This window comes from Leptonychotes weddellii, chromosome 2 (genome assembly GCF_054177405.1).
Source record: "Leptonychotes weddellii isolate Sample4059 chromosome 2, ASM5417740v2, whole genome shotgun sequence".
NCBI classification, from domain to species: Eukaryota; Metazoa; Chordata; class Mammalia; order Carnivora; family Phocidae; genus Leptonychotes; species Leptonychotes weddellii.
The window spans coordinates 30,365,471-30,385,328 of NC_138370.1; the positions used below are offsets into that span (position 1 = coordinate 30,365,471).

A 19,858-nucleotide genomic window follows, 5' to 3' on the forward strand; every position below is an offset into this window, starting at 1 on the left:
GAATGGCAAAAATGGACAGGGCAAGAAACAAATGTTGGAGAAGTTGTGGAGAAAGGGGAACCCTCTTACCCTGTTGGTGGGAATGCAAGTTGGTACAGCTACTTTGGAAAATAGTGTGGAAGTGTCTCAAAAAATTAAAAATAGAGGTACCCTATGACCCAGCAATTGCACTCCTGGGTATTTACCCCAAAGACACAGATGTAGTGAAAAGAAGGGCCATATGCACCCCAATGTTCATAGCAGCAGTGTCCACAATAACCAAACTGGAAAAAGCTGAGATGTCCTCCAACAGATGAATGGATAAAGAAGATGTGGTCCATATATACAATGAAATATTACTCAGCCATCAGAAAGGATGAATACCAACTTTTACATCAACTTGGATGGGACTGAGGAGATTATGGTAGGTGAAAGAAGTAGAGAAGAGAAAGTCAATTATCATATGGTTTCACTTATTTGTGGAACATAAGGAATAGCATGGAGGACATTAGGAGAAGGAAGGGAAAAATGAAGATTGGGAAATTGGAGGGAGAGATGAACCATGAGAGACTATGGATGCTGAGAAACAAACTGAGGGTTTTAGAGGGGAGGGGGGTGGGGGATGGGTTAGCCCTGTGATGGGTATTAAAGAGGGCATGTACTGCATGGAGCACTGGGTGTTATACAAAAACAATGAATCATGGATCACTACATCAAAACCTAATGATGTATTGTATGGTGACTAACATAACATAATAAAATAAAATTAAAAAAAAAAAAGAAACTTTGGAAACCAGCAGGGGGATGGCTGATATATTCAAAGTGCTACTAGAAAAAAAGAAAAAAAAGAAGAAAGAAAGAAAGAAAGAACAAACAAAAACCACCCGTCAAACAAGAATCCTATATTTGGCAAAATGTTCTTTAAATGTAATGGAGAAATTAAATAATTCCCAAATAAGGAAGAGTTAGGGAATTCATTATTACTATAGCAGCCCTGCAAGAAATGGTCAATGGAGTCTGGCAAGGTGATTTGAAAGGGCAGTATATTATAATTATAAAGTTATTATAATTATATATAATATTATATAATTATAAAGTATATTATAATTATAAAGTTATATGAAAAAATAAACATCTCAATAAAGGTAAATACATGTGTATTTTTCAAAGCTAAAATTATTGTAACAATTATAATTCTAATTTTTATTTTCTACCGGCTAAGAAACTAATAGATTAAAAAAACAATTATTAGTCTAAAAGCTAGTAATATTGTAACCTTTCTAACTCCATTTTTTTTCTTTCTTTGCAGCATTACTTTTTTTGAATTTTATTATATTATGTTAATCACCATAAATCATTAGTTTTTGATGTAGTGTTCTATGATTCATTGTTTGCACATAATGTTTTTATGTAACTTAAGAGGGTAATATCTGATGTTAACTTGCAAGGACCATACCTCTGTATAATCTTCTAGCAAGCAGGGAATTTTGTTCCTTGATAGAAATAAACGGATCATTTCTGTATGGTTACAAGCCATACTAAAAGACAAAAATCACAATTTGAAGAAATAGAACAAGGTGAAGGTCAGATAGATAGGGTAGATATGTTCGAATTATCAGACTAGAGGTCTAAAAGAACCATGGTTAGTGTACTAGGGGAAAGTAGATGACATAAAAGAACAGATGGGTAATGCAAGCAGAGAGCTAGAAACTTTAAAAAAATATATTTAAAATGCCAGAAAGCAAAAGCACTATAGAAGAAATGAATTCTTTTGATGGGCTCATGTGTATACAACCAAAGAAATAATCAGTGAACTTGAGGACATGTCATTAGAAAATTCCAAAACTGAAATCTAAAGAGCAAAAAATAATAAAAAAGACATAACAGAATATCCAAGAAGTGTAGCACAACTAAAAAAGATATAACATGCATGTCATGGGAATACCAGAAGGAGAAAAAAGAAAGGACAGAAAAATATTTGAAGCAGAATTTCCCAACATTAATGATAGACACCAAACCTCAAATCGAGGAACTTCAGAGAATACCAAGCAAGGTAAATATTTCAAAAATCCATGTAGAAATAACATATTCAAACTGTGGAAAATAAAAAATGAAGAGAAAATCTTGAAAAAACTAGAAAAAAAACCCCAAAACCTTATCTATAGAAGAGCAAGGAAGAGAATTACATTGGACTTCTCTTTAGAAATCATGAAAGCAAGAGGAAAATGGAATGAAATATTTAAAATGCTGAAGGAAAAACAAATACCCACCTTGAATGTGTATCCATTAAAATTATTATTCAAAAGAGAAGGAGAAATTAAACTATCTCAAACAAACAAACTTTCAGAAACCTTTTCACAAGTGTACCTGCTTTGCAAGAAATACTTCAGAAAGGACTGATATAGATTAGAAACTAAAAAAAAAAAAAAAAAAGTAAAAGAGAATGAATAAAAGAAAGTAAAATAAATTTTTTAATTTTTCTTATTCTTAATTGATTTAAGAAATAACTTGATTAATATAATGGCAACATTGTATTTGGTGATTAATATCTTATAGATAAGAGAAATTAATTACAGAAATATAAGGCATGAGAGGGAGGTACTGGGAATACTCTGTTACAAAGTACTTATACCACCCATAAAAATTTCTAAGTATAGTTGATTTATTGAGAGAAAAGTAAAAATTGAATTCTATAAAATGCTAAATTCAAAACAGAAAAAAAAACCAGAAAAAGAATGGAAGACAAAATATAAATGGAAAACAAGGCCAACAAATAGAAAACTGTAACACAGAAGGTACATATTAATCTAATTACATCAATAATTACTTTAAAAACCAATAGTCAAAATACACCATTATTAAAAGAGATTTTCAGAGCGGATAAATAAACAAGAATGTTGTCTACCAAGAACCCACTTTAAATATAAAACCACAGCTAGACTAAAAGTGAGGGAATGGAGAAAGATTTACCATGGTAAAACTAATCAAAAGAAAGAAAATTTTCAGAGCTAAAGAGGGCTTTACATAATGAAAAAGAAGATATAACAATCCTTAATGTGTATGCAACTAAGAACAAGGTGTCAGGTTTGTGAGGCAAAACCTGATAGAACTGTAAGGAGTAAAAGACAAATTCACTATTTTAGTTGGAGACTTTAACACACCTCTATAACTGACAGATCCTGCAGGCAGAAAATCAGTAAATATATAATTGACTGGACCAGTATCTAATTGACATTTAGAGAATACTCTACCCAAACAAGAAAATATGCATTATTCTTGAGCTCACAGAGACTATTCACCAAGATAAACCTCATGCTTGGCCATAAAACCCACCTTTACAAATTTAAAAGGATAGCTATCACACAAAGTATGTTTTCATACCAAGAAGGAATGATGGAATTAAACTAGAAATCAATAAGAGAAATATTGCTGGAAAACCCCAAAATATGTCGTGCCTAAGCAACACACTTCTAAATAATATATTAGTCAAAGAAGTGTCAAAAGAAATTAAAAAAAAACTAAATCAAAATGTAAATAAAACATGAAAATTTGAGATGCAGGAAAACCAGTGCTTTGGAAATGTATAGCATTTAGTGCATGCATTAGAAAAGATCTAAAATCAATAATCTATCCTGTGCTTTGGAAACTAGAAAAAGGAAGAGAAAATTAAATCTAATAAAGATTAGAGTACAAATAATTTAAAACAAAAATTAATAGAGTATATTAAAACCAAAAGCTCATTCATTAAAAAAAAATCAATAAAACTGATTAGTCTCTAACCAGGTAAATTCAAGAAAAAAGAGAAAAAAATCAAATTATTGATATCATAAATGAAAAAAAATACCACCATTATTGATCCATGAACATAGAAAAGATAATGTAGGGGGAGGAGTTAAGATGGTGGAGAAATAGGAGACCCTAATTTTGTCTTGTCCCTGGAATTCAGCTAGTTATCATATCATTCTGAACACCAGCAAAATCAATTGAAATTTGAGAAAATAATTGCTGCAATTCTACAAATAGAAAAATGACCACTTTTTGGAAGGTAGGAAGTGGGGAGATGTGAATCTGGGGCAATATACTGGAAGATAAACATCGGAGGAGAGGGAACTTGCTTAAGGAGGCTGCCAGAAAGTAGTATAAGCAGTAGAGCACAAAAAATGAAATCTTCACAAGTCTGCTACAGTTGTGGACGGCCCTGGCTTAAAGGTGCTCAGGTGGTGAAGTGGAGCAGAATCCCAGGTTGGACAGTATGATCTCAGCATCCCTGGGGTCACAAAAAGAATGGGAGTGCCTGAGTGTGGCAGAGTTCTGAAACATCAGAGAGGGGAAACCATCTGAAAACAGTGAGTCTAGGCACAGGCTTTCTACTTGGTGTTGCCATAAACCTCTTACTGCTGCAAGGTCCCATGACCACTCTCTGGGCAGGGGCCCAGCAAAAGGCAGAAGCCTGACAAGACCCCAATCCCTCCCCCAGGAGGAATAGCTAAGTCCACACCACAGGAGTCTGTAAAGTTTGGAGACTTGAAATGGGGTAGCATCCCTGTGACAAAAACGCTCGGTCACAGGCTGAGAGAACACAGAGTTCTGGTGGAAATCAGGGAGACAAGAGTGTTTGACTGCTTTTCTGTGAGGGCTCACTAAAGAGTGGGGAACATGAACTTTCAGCTCCAGGCCTAGAGATTAGGGCACCACCATTTTCATCCCCCCATTTGTTCTGAAAGACTTCAGGGAGCAAACCAGCATCACATGGTACAATCTGGAGCCACTTACACTGAGCCTGGGCCCTGACAATGGGGTGCAATTCCACCAGGGTAAAGACACCTGAGAACCAGTCCAACAGGCCCCTCCTCCTGAGGACCAGCAGGAACAACCAGCTAACACCAATTTTACAGATCATATAGAACTGCAAAATATCAGCTCTTGGGGAAAAGAGTATATAGCATTCATGGTTTTGTCATGATTCTTTAGTCTTTCAGTTTTATTTTTTTCAGGTATTTTTTTATTTTGTCAATTCTATTTTTATTTCTTTCTTAATTTTTATTTTTATATATACTATATATATTACGGTTTCCTTTCCTTTTATTTTATTTTATTTTTGTATATATATATAAGTTTTTATTTCTTTCCTATTTTGGGATCTAGTTTCTTTTAACAGAACAAAATACACCCAAGATCTAGTTTGTTGTTTTGTTCTGTTTTACTTCTTGTTCATTTTTTTCTTATTTTGTATTGTTTCTGTTTTCTTCAGGTTTGTTTTATTTGTATTTTTATGGTTTGTTGTTATTTTTGTCTTATCTCTTTTTCATCTAATCTTTTCTGAACAGGATGATGAGACATCCCAAAAGAATGAACAGGAGGCAGTACTCACTGCCAGGGATTTAACCAATATGGATATATGTAAGATGTCAGAACTAGAATTCAAAACACAATTATAAAGATACCAGCTAGGCTTGAAAAAAGCATAGAAGACAGTAGAGAATCCCTTACTATAGAAATAAAAGAAGTAAAATCTAATCAGACCAAAATTAAAAATGCTATTACTGAGATGCAGTCAACAATGGAGGCTCTAACTGCTAGGATAAACAAGACAGAAGAGAAAGTCAGTATATTGATGACAAAATGACAGACAATAAGGGAACTGCAAACAGAGAGAAAAACAACTACTGGGTCATAAAGGGAGACTTCAAGAAATCAACAATACCATAACACAAAATAATATTTGAATAATAGGGGTCTCAGAAGAAGAAGAGAGAGACAGAAGGGCAGAAGGTTTATTTGAACAAATTATAGCTGAGAACTTCCCTATTCTGGGGAAGGAAATGGGCATTCAAATCCAGGAGCCACAGAAAACCCCCCTTCAAAATCAATAAAAATAGATCAACACCCTGACACATAATAGTGAAACTTGCAAATTTCAGAGATAAAGAGAAAATCCTGAAAGCAGCACAGGACAATAAGTCCTTAACCTACAAGGGTAGAAACATAAGACTGGCAGCAGATATGTCCACAGAGACCTGGCAGGCCAGAAAAGACTGGCATAATATATTTAATGTGCTAAATGGGAAAAATATGCAAACAAGAATACTTTATTCAGCAAGGCTCTCATTGAGAATAGAAGGAGAGATAGAATCTCCAGGACAAACAAAACTAAGGGAAATTGTGAACACTAAACCAGCCCTGCAAGAAATATTGAAGGGGATCCTTTGAGCAAAGAGAGAGTCCCAAAGTAACAAAGACCAGAAAGGTACAGAGACAATCTAAAGAAACATCTTTACAAGTAATACAATGGCACCAAATTCATATCTTTCAATAATTATTCTGAATGTAAATGGACTAAATGCTCCAATCAAAAGACACAGGGTATCAGATTGGATAAAAAAACAAGACCCGGGGCGCCTGGGTGGCTCAGATGGTTAGGTGTCTGCCTTCGGCTCAGGTCGTGATCCCAGGGTCCTGGGATCGAGTCCCGCATTGGGCTCCCCGCTCCTTGGGAGCCTGCTTCTCTCTCTGCCTCTCTCTCTGTCTCTCATGAATAAATAAAAAAATCTTAAAAAAAAAAAAAAAGACCCATCTATATGCTATCTACAAGAGATTCATTGTAGATCCAAAGACACCTCCAGATTGAAAGTGAGGGGGTGGAGAACAATTTATCATGCTAATGGACATCAAAATAATGCTGAAGTGGGAATCCTTATATCAGACAAACTGGATTTTAAACCAAAGAATATAATAAGAGATGTAGAAGGACACTATGTCATAATTAAAATGTCTATCCAATGAGAAGATCTAACAATTGTAAATATTTATGTCCCTAACTTGGGAGCAGCCAATCATATAAATAATAACAAAACTAAGGAAACACATTTATAATAACAAAATAATAGTAAGGGACTTTAACACCTAACTCACAGCAATGGACAGATCATCTAAGCAGAAGATCAACAAGGCTTTGAATGACACACTGGGCCAGATGGACTTAACAGATATATTCAAGCATTTCATCCTAAAGCAACATAATACACATTCTTCTCAAGTGCACATGGAACATTCTCTACAATGGATCATATACTGGGTCACAAATCAGTTCTCAACCGGTATCAAAAGACTGAGATTATTCCATGCATATTTTAGGACCACATTGCTTTAAAACTTGAACTCAATCACAAGAGAAAATTTGGAAGGAACACAAATACATGGAGATTACAGAACATCCTACTAAAGAACGAATGGAAACAGGAAATTAAAGAATAATAAAAAAAACACATGGGAACAAATGAAAATGAAAACACAAATATTCAAAACCACTGGGATGCAGTGAAGGTGGTTCTAAGAGGGAAGTATATAGCAATATAAGCCTTTCTCAGGAAACAAGAAAGGTATCAAATACACAACCTAACCCTACACCTAAAGGAGCTGGAGAAAGAACTGAAAATAAAGCCTAAACCCAGAAGGAGAAAAAAATTAATAAAAATTAGAGCAGAAATCAATGAAATAGAAACCAAAAGAACAATAGAACAAATCAACGAAACTAGGAGCTTGTTCTTTGAAAGAATTAATAAACTCGATAAACCCTTGGCCAGACTTATCAAAAAGAAAGGAGAAAGGACCCAAATAAATAAAATCTTAAATGAAAGAGGAAAGATCACAATCAACACCAAATAAATACAAACAATTAGAAGATAATTTTATGAGCAATTATATGCCACCAAATTAGGCAATCTGAAAAGAATGGATGCATTCCTAGAAACATATAAGCTACCAAAACTGAAAAAGAAAGAAATAGAAAACCTGAACAGACCCATGACCAGCATAGAAATTGAAGCAGTAATCAAAAACCTCCCAATAAACCACAATCCAAGACCAGATGGTCCCCAGCAGAATTCTACCAAACATTTAAAGAACTAATACCTATTCTTCTGAAGCTGTTTCCAATAAATAAATAAATAAATAAATAAATAAATAAAAATGGAAGAAAACTTCCAAATTCATCCTATGTGGCCAACATTTCCTTGATCCCCAAACCAGACAAAGACCCCACCAAAAAGGAAAATTACAGACAAATATCCCTGATGAACATGGATGTAAAAATTCTCACCAAGACACCAGCTAATAGGATTCAACAATACATTAAAAGGATTATTCACCATGACCAAGTGGGATTACTTCCTGGGCTGAAAAAGTGGTTCAACATCCAGAAATCAATCAGTGTGATACACCACATTAATAAAAGAAAGGACAATAACTATATGATCCTCTCAATTAATGCAGAAAAAGCATTTGACAAAATACAGCATCCTTTCTTGATAAAAACTCTCTGCCATGTAGGGATAAAGGGAACATACCTCAATATCATAAAAGCCATATGTGAAAAACCCACAGAGCTTTTCCCCTAAGTCAGGAACATAACTGGGATGTCCACTCTCAGCACTGCTGTTCAACATAGTACTGGAATTCCTAGTTACAGCAATCAGAAAACAAAAAGAAATAAAAGGCATCCAAATTGACAAAGTCACATCAAAATTTCACTCTTTGCAGACATTATACTCTATATAGAAAACTCAAAAAGCTCCACCTCAAAATTGCTAGAACTCATACAAGAATTCAGGAAAGTGGCATGATATAAAATCAATGCACAGAAGTCAGTTGAATTTCTATACACTAACAATGAGACAGAAGAAAGAGAAATTAAGGAATTGATCCCATTTACAATTACATAAAAAACCATGAGATATCTAGGAATAAACCTAACCAAAGAGGTAAAGGATCTGTACCCTGAAAATTGCAGAACTTTTATGAAAGAAATTGAAGAAGACACAAAGAAATGGAAAAACATCCATGCTCATGGGCACAAATGTCTATGCTACCCAATGCAATCTATACATTCAAGGCAATCCCTATCAAAATACCACCAACATTTTTCACAGAGCTGGAACAAACAATTCTAAAATTTGTATGGAACCAAAAAAGACCCTGAATAGCCAGAGGAATGTTGAAAAAGAAAACCAAAGCTAGTGACATGACAATTTTGGACATCAAGCTGTATTATAAAGCTGTAATCATCAAGACAGCTGGCATAAAACAGACACATAGAGCAATGGAAGAGAATAGAGAACGCAGAAATGGACCCTCAACTCTATGAACAACTAATCTTCAACAAAACAGGAAAGAATGTCCAATGGAAAAAAGACAGTGTCTTCAAAAAATGACATTGGGAAAACTGGACAGCCACATGCAGAAGAATGAAACTGGACCACTTTCTTAAACCGCACACAAAAATAAACTCAAAATGGATGAAAGATGTAAATGTGAGACAGGAATCCATCAAAATCCTAGAGGAGAACACGAGCAGCAACCTCTTTGACCTTGGCCACAGCAACTTCATGCGAGACACGTCTTTAAAGGAAGGGAAACAAAAGCAAAAATGAACTATTTGGACTTCATTAAGATAAAAAGCTTCTGCACAGCAAAGGAAATAGTTGACAAAACTAAAAGACAATCTACAGAATGGGAGAAGATATTTGCAAATGTCTTATCAGATAAAAGGCTAGTATCCAAAACCTATAAAGAACTTATCAAACTCAATACCCAAAAAACGATAATGCAGTCAAAAAATGGGCAGAAGACATGAACAGATATTTCTCCAAGGAAGACATACAAATGGCCAACAGACACATGAAAAATGTTCAGCAGCACTCAGCATCAGGGAAATACAAATCAAATCCACAAGACTCACACCAGTCAGAATGGTTAACATTAACAAGTCACAAAATGACAGATTTTGGCTAGGATACAGAGAAACGGGAATCCTCTTACATGGCAGTGGGAATGCAAGCTGGTATAGGTGCTCTGGAAGACAGTATGGAGGTTCCTCAAAAGTTGAAAATGGAGCTACCCTGCGACCCAGAAATTGCATTACTAGACATATACCCCAAAGATACAAATGTGTTGATCTGAAGAGGCACTTGCACCCCAATGTTTATAGCAGCAATGTCCACAATAGCCAAAATATGGAAAAAGCCCAGATGGTTATATTACTCAGCCAGCAAAAAGAATGAAATCTTGCCATTTGCAATGATATGGATGGAACTAGAGTGTTTTATGCTGGGTGAAACAAATCGGTCAGAGAAAGCCAAATACCATATGATTTCACTCATATGTGGAATTTAAGAAACAAAACAGATGAACATAGGGGAAGGGAAGGAAAAAATAAAACGATGAAATCAGAGAGTGGGACAAACCATAAGAGACTCTTAACTATAGGAATCAAACTGAGGGTTACTGGAGGGGAGGTGGGTGGGGGTATAGGATAACTGGGTAATGGGCATTAAGGAGAGCATTTGATGTCATGAGCATTTGGTGTTATATGCAACTGATGAATCACTAAACTCTACCTCTGAAACTAATAATACACTATATGTTAATTAAATTGATTTTAATTAAGAATAAAAAAGATAATAAAGTAATATCCTAAAAATTCTATGTGTATAAATTGGTAACCTAGGTGAAATGAACCGATTCATTGAAAGACACAAAAGGTCACACAAGAAGAAATATTCTGAATAGGTCTATATCTGTTAAATAAAATAAATCAATATTTAATAACCTTCCAAAACAGCACATAGCTCAGATGTGTTCTCTGGTGAATTTGATCGAACATTTAAGAAATGGATTATGTCAATTCTTTACAACCTCTCCCAGAAAATAGGGGCAGAAGGATCACTTCCAAACTCATTGTGAGGTCAGCATTATCCCAATACCAAAACCAGACAAAGCCATTACAAGAAAGTAGAACTATAGACAGTATCACTAGTAAGTATAAGTGCATAAATCCTCAAAAATATTAGCAAATCAAATTAGTTAATATATAAAAGAATAGTATATCTGAATAAAGTGGATTTTATTCCTGGTATACAAGTTGAGGTTATCATTTGAAGATCAATTACTGTAATGGACTTTACTGTTACTGTAACATCAATAGGCTAAAAAAAAAAAAGTCATACGATTATATCAATAGATTCAGAAAAAAGGGCTTGACCAAACACACACATTTTATGATTAAAAACTCACCAATTTGGGCATAAAGGGGTAAATTCCTCAATAGGAAGAACATCTACAAAAAAAATGTACAACTAACATCATAATAATGAGAAGCAGAAAACCTACAGAAAACCAATAGGTACAAGAAAAGACGCTCAGCATCACTGATCTACAAGGAAATGCAAATCAAAACTACAATTATATACTACCTCACACATGGTAGAATGGCTATTATCAAAAAGATATGAAATAACAAGTGTTGGTCAGGAGGTGAAGAAAAGGGAACCATTGTGCACTGTTGGTGGGGATGTAAACTGGTGCAGCCACTGTGGAAAACAGCATGGCAATTCCTCAAAAAATTAAAAATAGAGCAACCATATGATCCATTACTTCCAGTTCTGGGTATTCATCCAAAGAAACCAAATCACTAACTTGAAAAGATGTTTACTGCAGCATTTTTTATAATAGTCAAGATACAGGGGCACCTGGGTGGCTCAGTTGTTAAGTGTCTGCTTTTGGCTCAGGTCATGATGCCAGAGTCCTGGGATCAAGCCCCGCATCAGGCTTCCTGCTTGGCAGGAAGCCTGTTTCTCCCACTCCCACTCCCCCTGCTTGTGTTCCTGCTCTCTCTCTGTCAAAGAAAGATACAGAAACAACCTAAGTGTCCATCTATGAATGAATTGATAAAAAAAGATGTGGTATGTATACACACAGACACAATGGAATATTATTCAGCCATAAAAACAATGAGATCTTGTCACTTGTGGCAACATGGATGGACCTTGAGGGCATTATGCTAAGTAAAATAAGTCAGACAGAGAAAATCGAATATTATGATCCATCTTTTAGATAGAATTTTTTAAAACAAGCATATAACTATAGAGGATAGATTGGTAGGTGCCATAGGTGAAGGGTTGGGGGATGATGGGTGAAATAGGTGGAGGTTTTCAAAGATAAAAACTTCCAGTTATAAAATAAATAAAACATAAGGATGTAATTTAAGTATGGTGAATGTAGTTAATAATATGGTATTGAATATTTGAAAGTTGTGGAGAGTAGATCTTAAAATTCCTCAGCACAAGAAAAAAAATTGTAACTATGTATGATGATGGATGCTAACTAGAATTATTGTGGTGATCACTTTGCAATACATACAAATATTAAATCATTATATTGTACATCTTGAACAAATATGCAGTTATTTGTCAATTATACTTCAATAGAAAAGAAAAAGGCAGAGAACAATTGAAGTTAAGAATTCATAAGAGAATCAGGGGAAACCTAGGGAAAAAATTAAAAAGTAAATGAAAGAGTAAAAAAATAGACAAGTTGAGGGAGAAAAAAAAAAAGGACAAGTGGAAAGAAGAGAGTAAGCCATGTGGTTCAGAGAAAAAGGTAACTTATTTTGTGAGCTTTCACTTGTGTGTGGTCTTGGAAGGTCACAGATGAGAGTCTCCAACATAAATAATGTGAAAGAAAATTGTGAAGAAGAGCAAAGAGGAACATGAGAAGGGTTCCCTGGGTTTATGAATATATCCCCTTTGTTGTTTTCCAGGAAGTAAATGTTTTTATTATTATTTTTTATTTAGACATGCTTATTTGAATATGACTCTTTCTAAAGTTTGAATCTATTTTTAAATATGCAGATAAGAAATTGCTCTACCTTATTTAGAAATTCACAAATTAATATGGCCTACTACATTGAAAGAATATTAAAAAAAAATAGTGAGAAGCTAGAAGCTTTCTTGCTAAGATCAGGAGCAAGGCAAGGATGTTTACTTTTACTACTTTTTCTCTTTTCAATATTATACTGGAAGTTCTAGCTAATGCAATAAGAACAGGAAATAAAAGATATAAAATTTGGAAAGAAAGAAAGAAATAAAATATTTTGTTCTCGGATGACATGATTGTGTAAATAATCCCAAAGTATCAACAAAAGAGCTATAAGAACCAATAAGTGATTATGTAAGGCAGCATAATGAAAAGTTAATATAGAAAAGTAAATTGCTTACTTATATATAACAATAGACAACTGGAATTTGACCATTTACATTAACACCAAAAAAATAATTGGTTATAAATTTACCAGACCTGTATTAGGAGAACTGCAAAGTCTAATGTAACAAACTCAAAGATCTATATAAATGGAAAGATATTCCATGTACATGAATATGAGGATTCAATATTGTCAAGATGTTAGTTATTCCCCACTTGATCTATACATTCAATACAACCCCAATCAAAATTCCATTTGCTTATTTTGTGGATACTGACAATCTGATTTGGCCAACTTATGTTTATATGGAAAGGCAAAAGACACAGAATAGCCAACATACTACTGAAGAACAAAGAAGGATCACTTTGACTACCTGATATGTATACTTATTTTAAAGCTAAAATAAAACAGTGGAGTATTGGCAAAGGAATAGATAAACAGATTGATGGAATGAAATACAGAAATCAGAATTAAATCCACATAAATATAGTCAACTGGCCTTTGATAATGGAGCAAGGCAGACAGTTCAATGGAGAAAGAATCATCTTTTAAAATAAATGGTGATGGAAATTTACATGCAAAAAATTAGTACTTATGCCTTTCATAAAAATTAGCTCAATGGATTATAGACCTAAATGTAATACAAAACTATAAAACTTGTAGAAGGTAACACTGGAGAAAATCTTGGTGACCTTGGGTTTGGAGATAGCTTTTTTTTTTTTTTAAAGATTTTATTTATTTATTTGAGAGAGAGAGAATGAGAGAGAACAAGCACATGAGAGGGGGGAGGGTCAGAGGGAGAAGCAGACTCCCCACCGAGCAGGGAGCTTGATGCGGGACTCGATCCAGGGACTCCAGGATCATGACCTGAGCCGAAGGCAGTCACTTAACCAACTGAGCCACCCAGGCGCCCTGGAGATAGCTTTTTATATATAACATCAAAAGCATGTTGCATGAAAGAAAGACATGGAATTGAATATTGAAACCTTTGTCTTTAACAATGGGGACCAGATTCAGGAATGTCCACCACTTGCAGTCAATCAATAACTAAAATTTTCAATATAATCTGTTGTTTTTTTCTTAACTTCTTGATATATTTAGATCATTAATAAATGATAAATTGCTAGGGAGTCTAATTTAAAGAAAAGTATATACCCAAAAGAGTTGGAAATTTATCTTTTCACAAAAATCTGCACATGGATATTTAAGTAGTTATATTCATAATTGTAAAAACTTGGAAGCAACCAATATGTCTTTCAGTGGTGAATAAATAAATTAACTGTGGTAAATCCAAACAGCAGACATGAAGGAACCTGTATGTTACTAAGTGAAAGAAGCCACTCTGAAAAGGCTGTATACTGTATGATCCCAACTATATAACATTCTGGAAAAGGCACAACTATGGAGACAGTTAAAAACATAACTGGTTGTTGTAGGTTGAGTGGAGACTTAAAGAGGGGAAGCACAAAGGATCTTTAGGCCAGTGAAATTATCTTATGGTATTATAATAATGGATATATTTTACATTCATCCAAAACCATAAAAGTACAACACAAAGAATAAACCCTAATGCAAATTATCAATAGTTGGGGTGATTATGATATGTCAATGTATGTTCATCAATTGTAACAAGTGTGCACCTTTGATGCAGGATGTTGATATTGGGGGAGGCTATGCATGTGTCAGGGAAAGAGATATATGAGAACATTCTGTATTTTTCCCTCAAGTTTTCTGTGAACCTAAAACTGTTCTAAAAAAAAAAAATTCTTATTAATAAAAAAAAAATGTATCAGAAATGAAAAAAGAACCACACTACAATGACTGCCAATGCTTTACAATAAGATTTCTTAAACAACTTCATGCTCATAAAATTGAACTAAAATGGCAAATTATAGGGTTATAAGTCAACTCTATCAACTGTAAATAATAGAGTTGTCTGTTGAGATGTCATTGGAAAGTAAACAGAGCTTCTCCTAGATTCAGTTAGATTTTACTTGACATTTTCATTTTCATTTTGAAATTAATAAGCATAGAGAAAATCATAAAATAAATGCAGTTTAATCTTATTTACTTATTTTATGTATGTCATATTTCATAGTGAAAAATTTTATTTAAAAATCCAAAAACCTAAGTAAAATAAAATTGGAATCTAAATGGTAGTAGGTGAAGAAAACAAATTTGTATCCAATAAAACAGTATCAATAATTTACAATCTATAACTTTGTTTGAGATTTAATAAAAATCATTTGGACTGAAGACCTAAAGCATAACTAAAGAAAGGAAAGCAAAAGATCAGGCCAATAATTGTAACTATAGAAAGTAAAAAACAAAACATGAAAATGTAGTTATCTTCTTTGTTAAAAGCCTCTAGAAAATTAAAGACAATGCAAGAGGCATTTTATATATTCTAAATCCGATCAATTTAAAAATTATAAAATTGAATACTGATAAATATGGTAAATCTGGGATAATTCTTATAGTGTTGACTGCATCTTACACTGATTTTCTTTTAGGAAAAATAATTTTAAAAGGACAAAAACTATAAATTTTAAGATGTAAAAATTAAATATAAAAGTAACAACAAATTTGTGTTAGCAGATTAAGATAAACAGTTGGGAAGAAATAAAAAGTTTTTGCATAAGGATATATTTCCTATTAGAAACCTCTTCATGGGAACAATCAGAAAATTCACTAACATGTCAATAGGTTTTTTAGGTATATTTCTATAAAATATTATATAGCCATAAATTTTAATTATTAAGAAAATGAGGGAGTACAAAATATGTTCACAATTACAAGAAAACATATTTATTGGCATAAATGGTTTTTATTTAAACATGTTATTAATTCATAAGTTGTGGATGTTCACAATAAATTCAACACATGTAGTACAATTTGTTTAACAGTTTTTGAATTAGCCCCACTGAGTTTTATTTATTATTTATTTATTTATTATTTTCAATTAGCCAACATATAGTACATCATTAGTTTTTGATGTAGTGTTCAAAAATTCATTAGTTGCGTATAACATCCAGTGCTCATCACAACACGTGCCCTTCTTAATACCCATCACCCGGTTACCCCAATCCCCCAAACCCCTGGGTTCTGTAACCCTCAGTTTGTTTCCCAGAGTCCAGAGTCTCTCATGGTTTGTCTCCCTCTCTGATTTCTTCCCATTCAGTTTTCCCTCCCTTCCCATATGGTCCTCTGCTCTATTCCTTATGTTCCACATATGAGTGAAACCATATGATAATTATCTTTCTCTGCCTGATTTATTTCACTTAGCATAATCCCCTCCAGTTCCACCCATGTTGATGCAAATGGTAGATATTCATCACCCCACTGATTTTCTTTATATTGATTAGCTAGTCTAGGCAAGTTCAGTTTAAAAGTAACTAGACTCGGGCGCTTGGGTGGCTCAGTCGGTTGAGCAACTGCCTTCGGCTCAGGTCATGATCCCAGGGTCCTGGGATCGAGTCCCACATCGGGCTCCCTGCTCTGCGGGGAGCCTGCTTCTCCCTCTCCCACTCCCCCTGCTTGTGTTCCCTCTCTCGCTGTGTCTCTCTCTGTCAAATAAATAAATAAAATCTTAAAAAAAAAAAAGTAACTAGACTCTCAATTCTCCCAAGTAAGATAAACTTTTACTTTGAATTACCCACAAAAATAACATTTAATTTAGAACTACAGAAAGAAAAGTTACTTACCCCATTTCCTTTGCATTTTTTAGCAGCATTACATTTTTTTCCCACCAAATGAACTTCTTTGCAGGTTTTATTTATACAATACTAAAATAAAACAAAGATATTTCATAATCACTCACACATTTGATGTAATATGAGAAAATAATTATTTGTTATATACACATAAGAGATGCTTAAGTTGAGACATTTTATTTCATATTACTCTGATTCTGGTACAAAGATTCTAGCATTCCAATACAAAATGTAGATAACAATCAATTAAAGAAAAATAACTGAGGGTGTTTGTCTTGACATAGTTTTTGTAATAATGTAATGTAATTTGTGTTTTGATACTTAAAATTTGGAATTGAATTGAAGATCTCAATCAGGGAAATTTTCTATATTATGTTAATGTTCTGTTATAAATAATTGATTAGATTAATATTAATGACCTGTCCCCTCAAAAATTGGAAATAATTCATTAATTTTATTTGGGTTTCAAATACAAGTTAGTATTTTGGATTATAAATTATCATGAACCTTTGTTATAATATTGATAAGAATAATTTATCAAGAGAAATATTTTAACTTCATTTGTATCCTTTGTAAAACCCTTGTTATGTCAAAATGAGTAATCCAGTGGTAATCAGTCACCTGGATATGTAACTTTTGCCCCATTTACCTTTTTATATTTTGTTAACTGGCCTCCTGGCTTACATTCTTTTGTTTTATTTTAAAAAGGAGCATAAGTTATAAGTAATACATTGAAAATATGAAGATAATAAGAATAAAAATTAGCTTTGTGCAATTATTTCCTGAAAATTAACATACACCCAATAAATCATGTTGCATATGCCAGCCTACATTTGTCTCCTCTTTTCAACCTAACATCGGAAATTTTAGCCAAAGAAATTAGGTGATAAAAATAAATAAAAGGCATACAAATCATAGAGAAAGAAGTAAAATTATCTCTGTTTGCAGATTACATAATCATATATAGAAAACCTTAAAGACTCCACACACAAAAAGGTTTTCAGAACTAATTGGCAAATTCAGTAACGTTGCAGGATAAAATATTAACATACAAAAAATCAAACTCATTTCTTTAAACTAGCAATAAACATTATGAAAAAATCAAGAAATAATTCAATTTATAACAGTATTAACCATTATTAACCAACTAAACTTAACCAAGCAGGTAAGTGATGTGTACACTGAAAACTATAAAGGAATGCTGAGAAAAAAATTAAAGGTGTAAAGATATAGAAAGATACCCTGTGTTCATGGACTGAAAGACATAATATTGTTAAGATGCTAATACTATCCAAAGCAATCTACAAATTCAATGCAGTATCTGTCAAAATTCCAAAGACTCTTTTTCAGAAATAGAAAACCCATCATAAAATGGAATTTCAAGGGACTTGAAATAGCCAAAACAGCCTTAAAAAAGAACAAAGTTGGAGAAATCACACTTCTTGATATCATAACTTTCTACAAAGCTATAGCAATGAAAACAGTGTGGTGTTGGCATAAATTCAGAACTATTGATGAACGGCATGTATTAGACAGCTAAGAAATCAATCCTTGCATATATGGTCAAATATAGTATACAGCCAAGAAATAAATCCTTGCATATATGGTAAAATTATTTTGCTGCCAAGACCATTCAGTGGCAAAGGACAATGTTTTCAACAAATGATCCTGGAAAATTGGATATACATATGAAAAAGAATGAAATTAGATCCTTATCTTGTACCATATACAAAAATAAACTCAAAAGGATTCAAGACCTAAAGAGCTAAATGATAAAACTTTTAGACGACATAGGGAAAAGCTTCATAACATTAATTTGGAAATGATTTTTTGGATATGGTACCCAAATGACAGGGAACAAAAGAGAAAACAGATACATTGGACTTCATAAAAATTAAAAGGACTTTTGTATGTCAAAGAACACTATCAAGAGACTGAAAAGGCAATCCACAGAATGGGAGAAAATATTAACAAATCATGATCTGGTAAAGGATTGGTATCCAAAGTATATATAGGATTCCTTAAACTCAATGATAACAAAAACCAATACCAAATTAAAAATAGGCAGAAGACATAAATAGACATTTCTCCAAAGAAGATACAGGGATAGCCAATAAACTTGTGAAAAAAGTTCTACATCACTAGTTATTCAAAAAATGAAAGTTAAAAACACAATAAAATATCACTTCATGATCCAAACAAAAACAAAATAAAACAGAAATTAAGTGTTAGTAAAGAAGTAGACAGATTGTAACCCTTGTGAATTACTAGTGGGAATATAAAATGGTGCAGCCACTGTGAAAAACAGAACAGCCATTTCTCAAAAAAACAAAACAAAACAAAACATAGAATTAGAATATGATCCAGCAAATCCATGTTTAGGTATATACCCAAAGAATTAAAAGGCAGGGACTTGAAAAGATGTTTGTACACCAAATGCTGTTCATAGCAGCATTATTCACAATAGCCAAAAGGTAGAAACAGTCTAAATGTCCATTGATGGATAAATCAATAAACAAAATGTGGTATATAAAAATGATAGAATATTATTTAACCTTTAAAAGAATGAAATTCTGAGTTTGGGAAGATAGCAGAGTGGAAGGACCCTGAGCTCACCCTGTCACATAATGTCAACTAAATATGGTCTACATCCAATTCAACAAAATGGGAAGTGATGGGAAGACTGGGAGAACAAACTCCACAACTGAATATAGAGAAGAAGCTGCATCTGAAAGGTCAGGAAAGTCACAAAGGCATAAGTAGCCTGCTTGCAGGAGGGAGAGAGCTGAGCATGTAGAAAGGGCAGAGAAACAGGCCCTCACACCAGAGGGATGACTAATTCCCATAATGTTTGGCTTTAAAAACCAGAGGGGCTGATGGGGCACCTGCCTGGCTCAATCAGTAGAGCACATGACTCTTGACTTCTGGGTTGTAAATTTGAGCCCCATGTTAGGTGTAAAGATTACTTAAAAAATAAAATCTTGAGGCACCAGTGTGGCTCAGTCAGCTAAGCATCTAACTCTTGATTTCAGCTCAGGTCATGATCTCAGAGTTGTGAGATTTATCCCCGAGATGGGTTCTACACTCAGTGCAGAGCCTGCTTAAGATTCTCTCTTCTCTTTTTTTTTTT

The 19,858-nt window shown here is 33.5% G+C and overlaps 2 protein-coding genes across 2 annotated transcripts in view; one reads left to right on the plus strand and one right to left on the minus strand.

Annotated features, from left to right (window-relative positions):
- LOC102740164 (A disintegrin and metallopeptidase domain 3-like) overlaps positions 1-19,858 on the plus strand; it is a 425,273-nt gene that overhangs the window by 258,176 nt on the left and 147,239 nt on the right. The window lies entirely within an intron of this gene.
- LOC102740462 (disintegrin and metalloproteinase domain-containing protein 18) overlaps positions 1-19,858 on the minus strand; it is a 180,222-nt gene that overhangs the window by 61,590 nt on the left and 98,774 nt on the right. Inside the window, exon 17 of the mRNA XM_081812865.1 lies at positions 16,720-16,800. Coding sequence (XP_081668991.1) covers positions 16,720-16,800 — 81 coding nt within the window. The remainder of the gene's footprint in view (positions 1-16,719; positions 16,801-19,858) is intronic.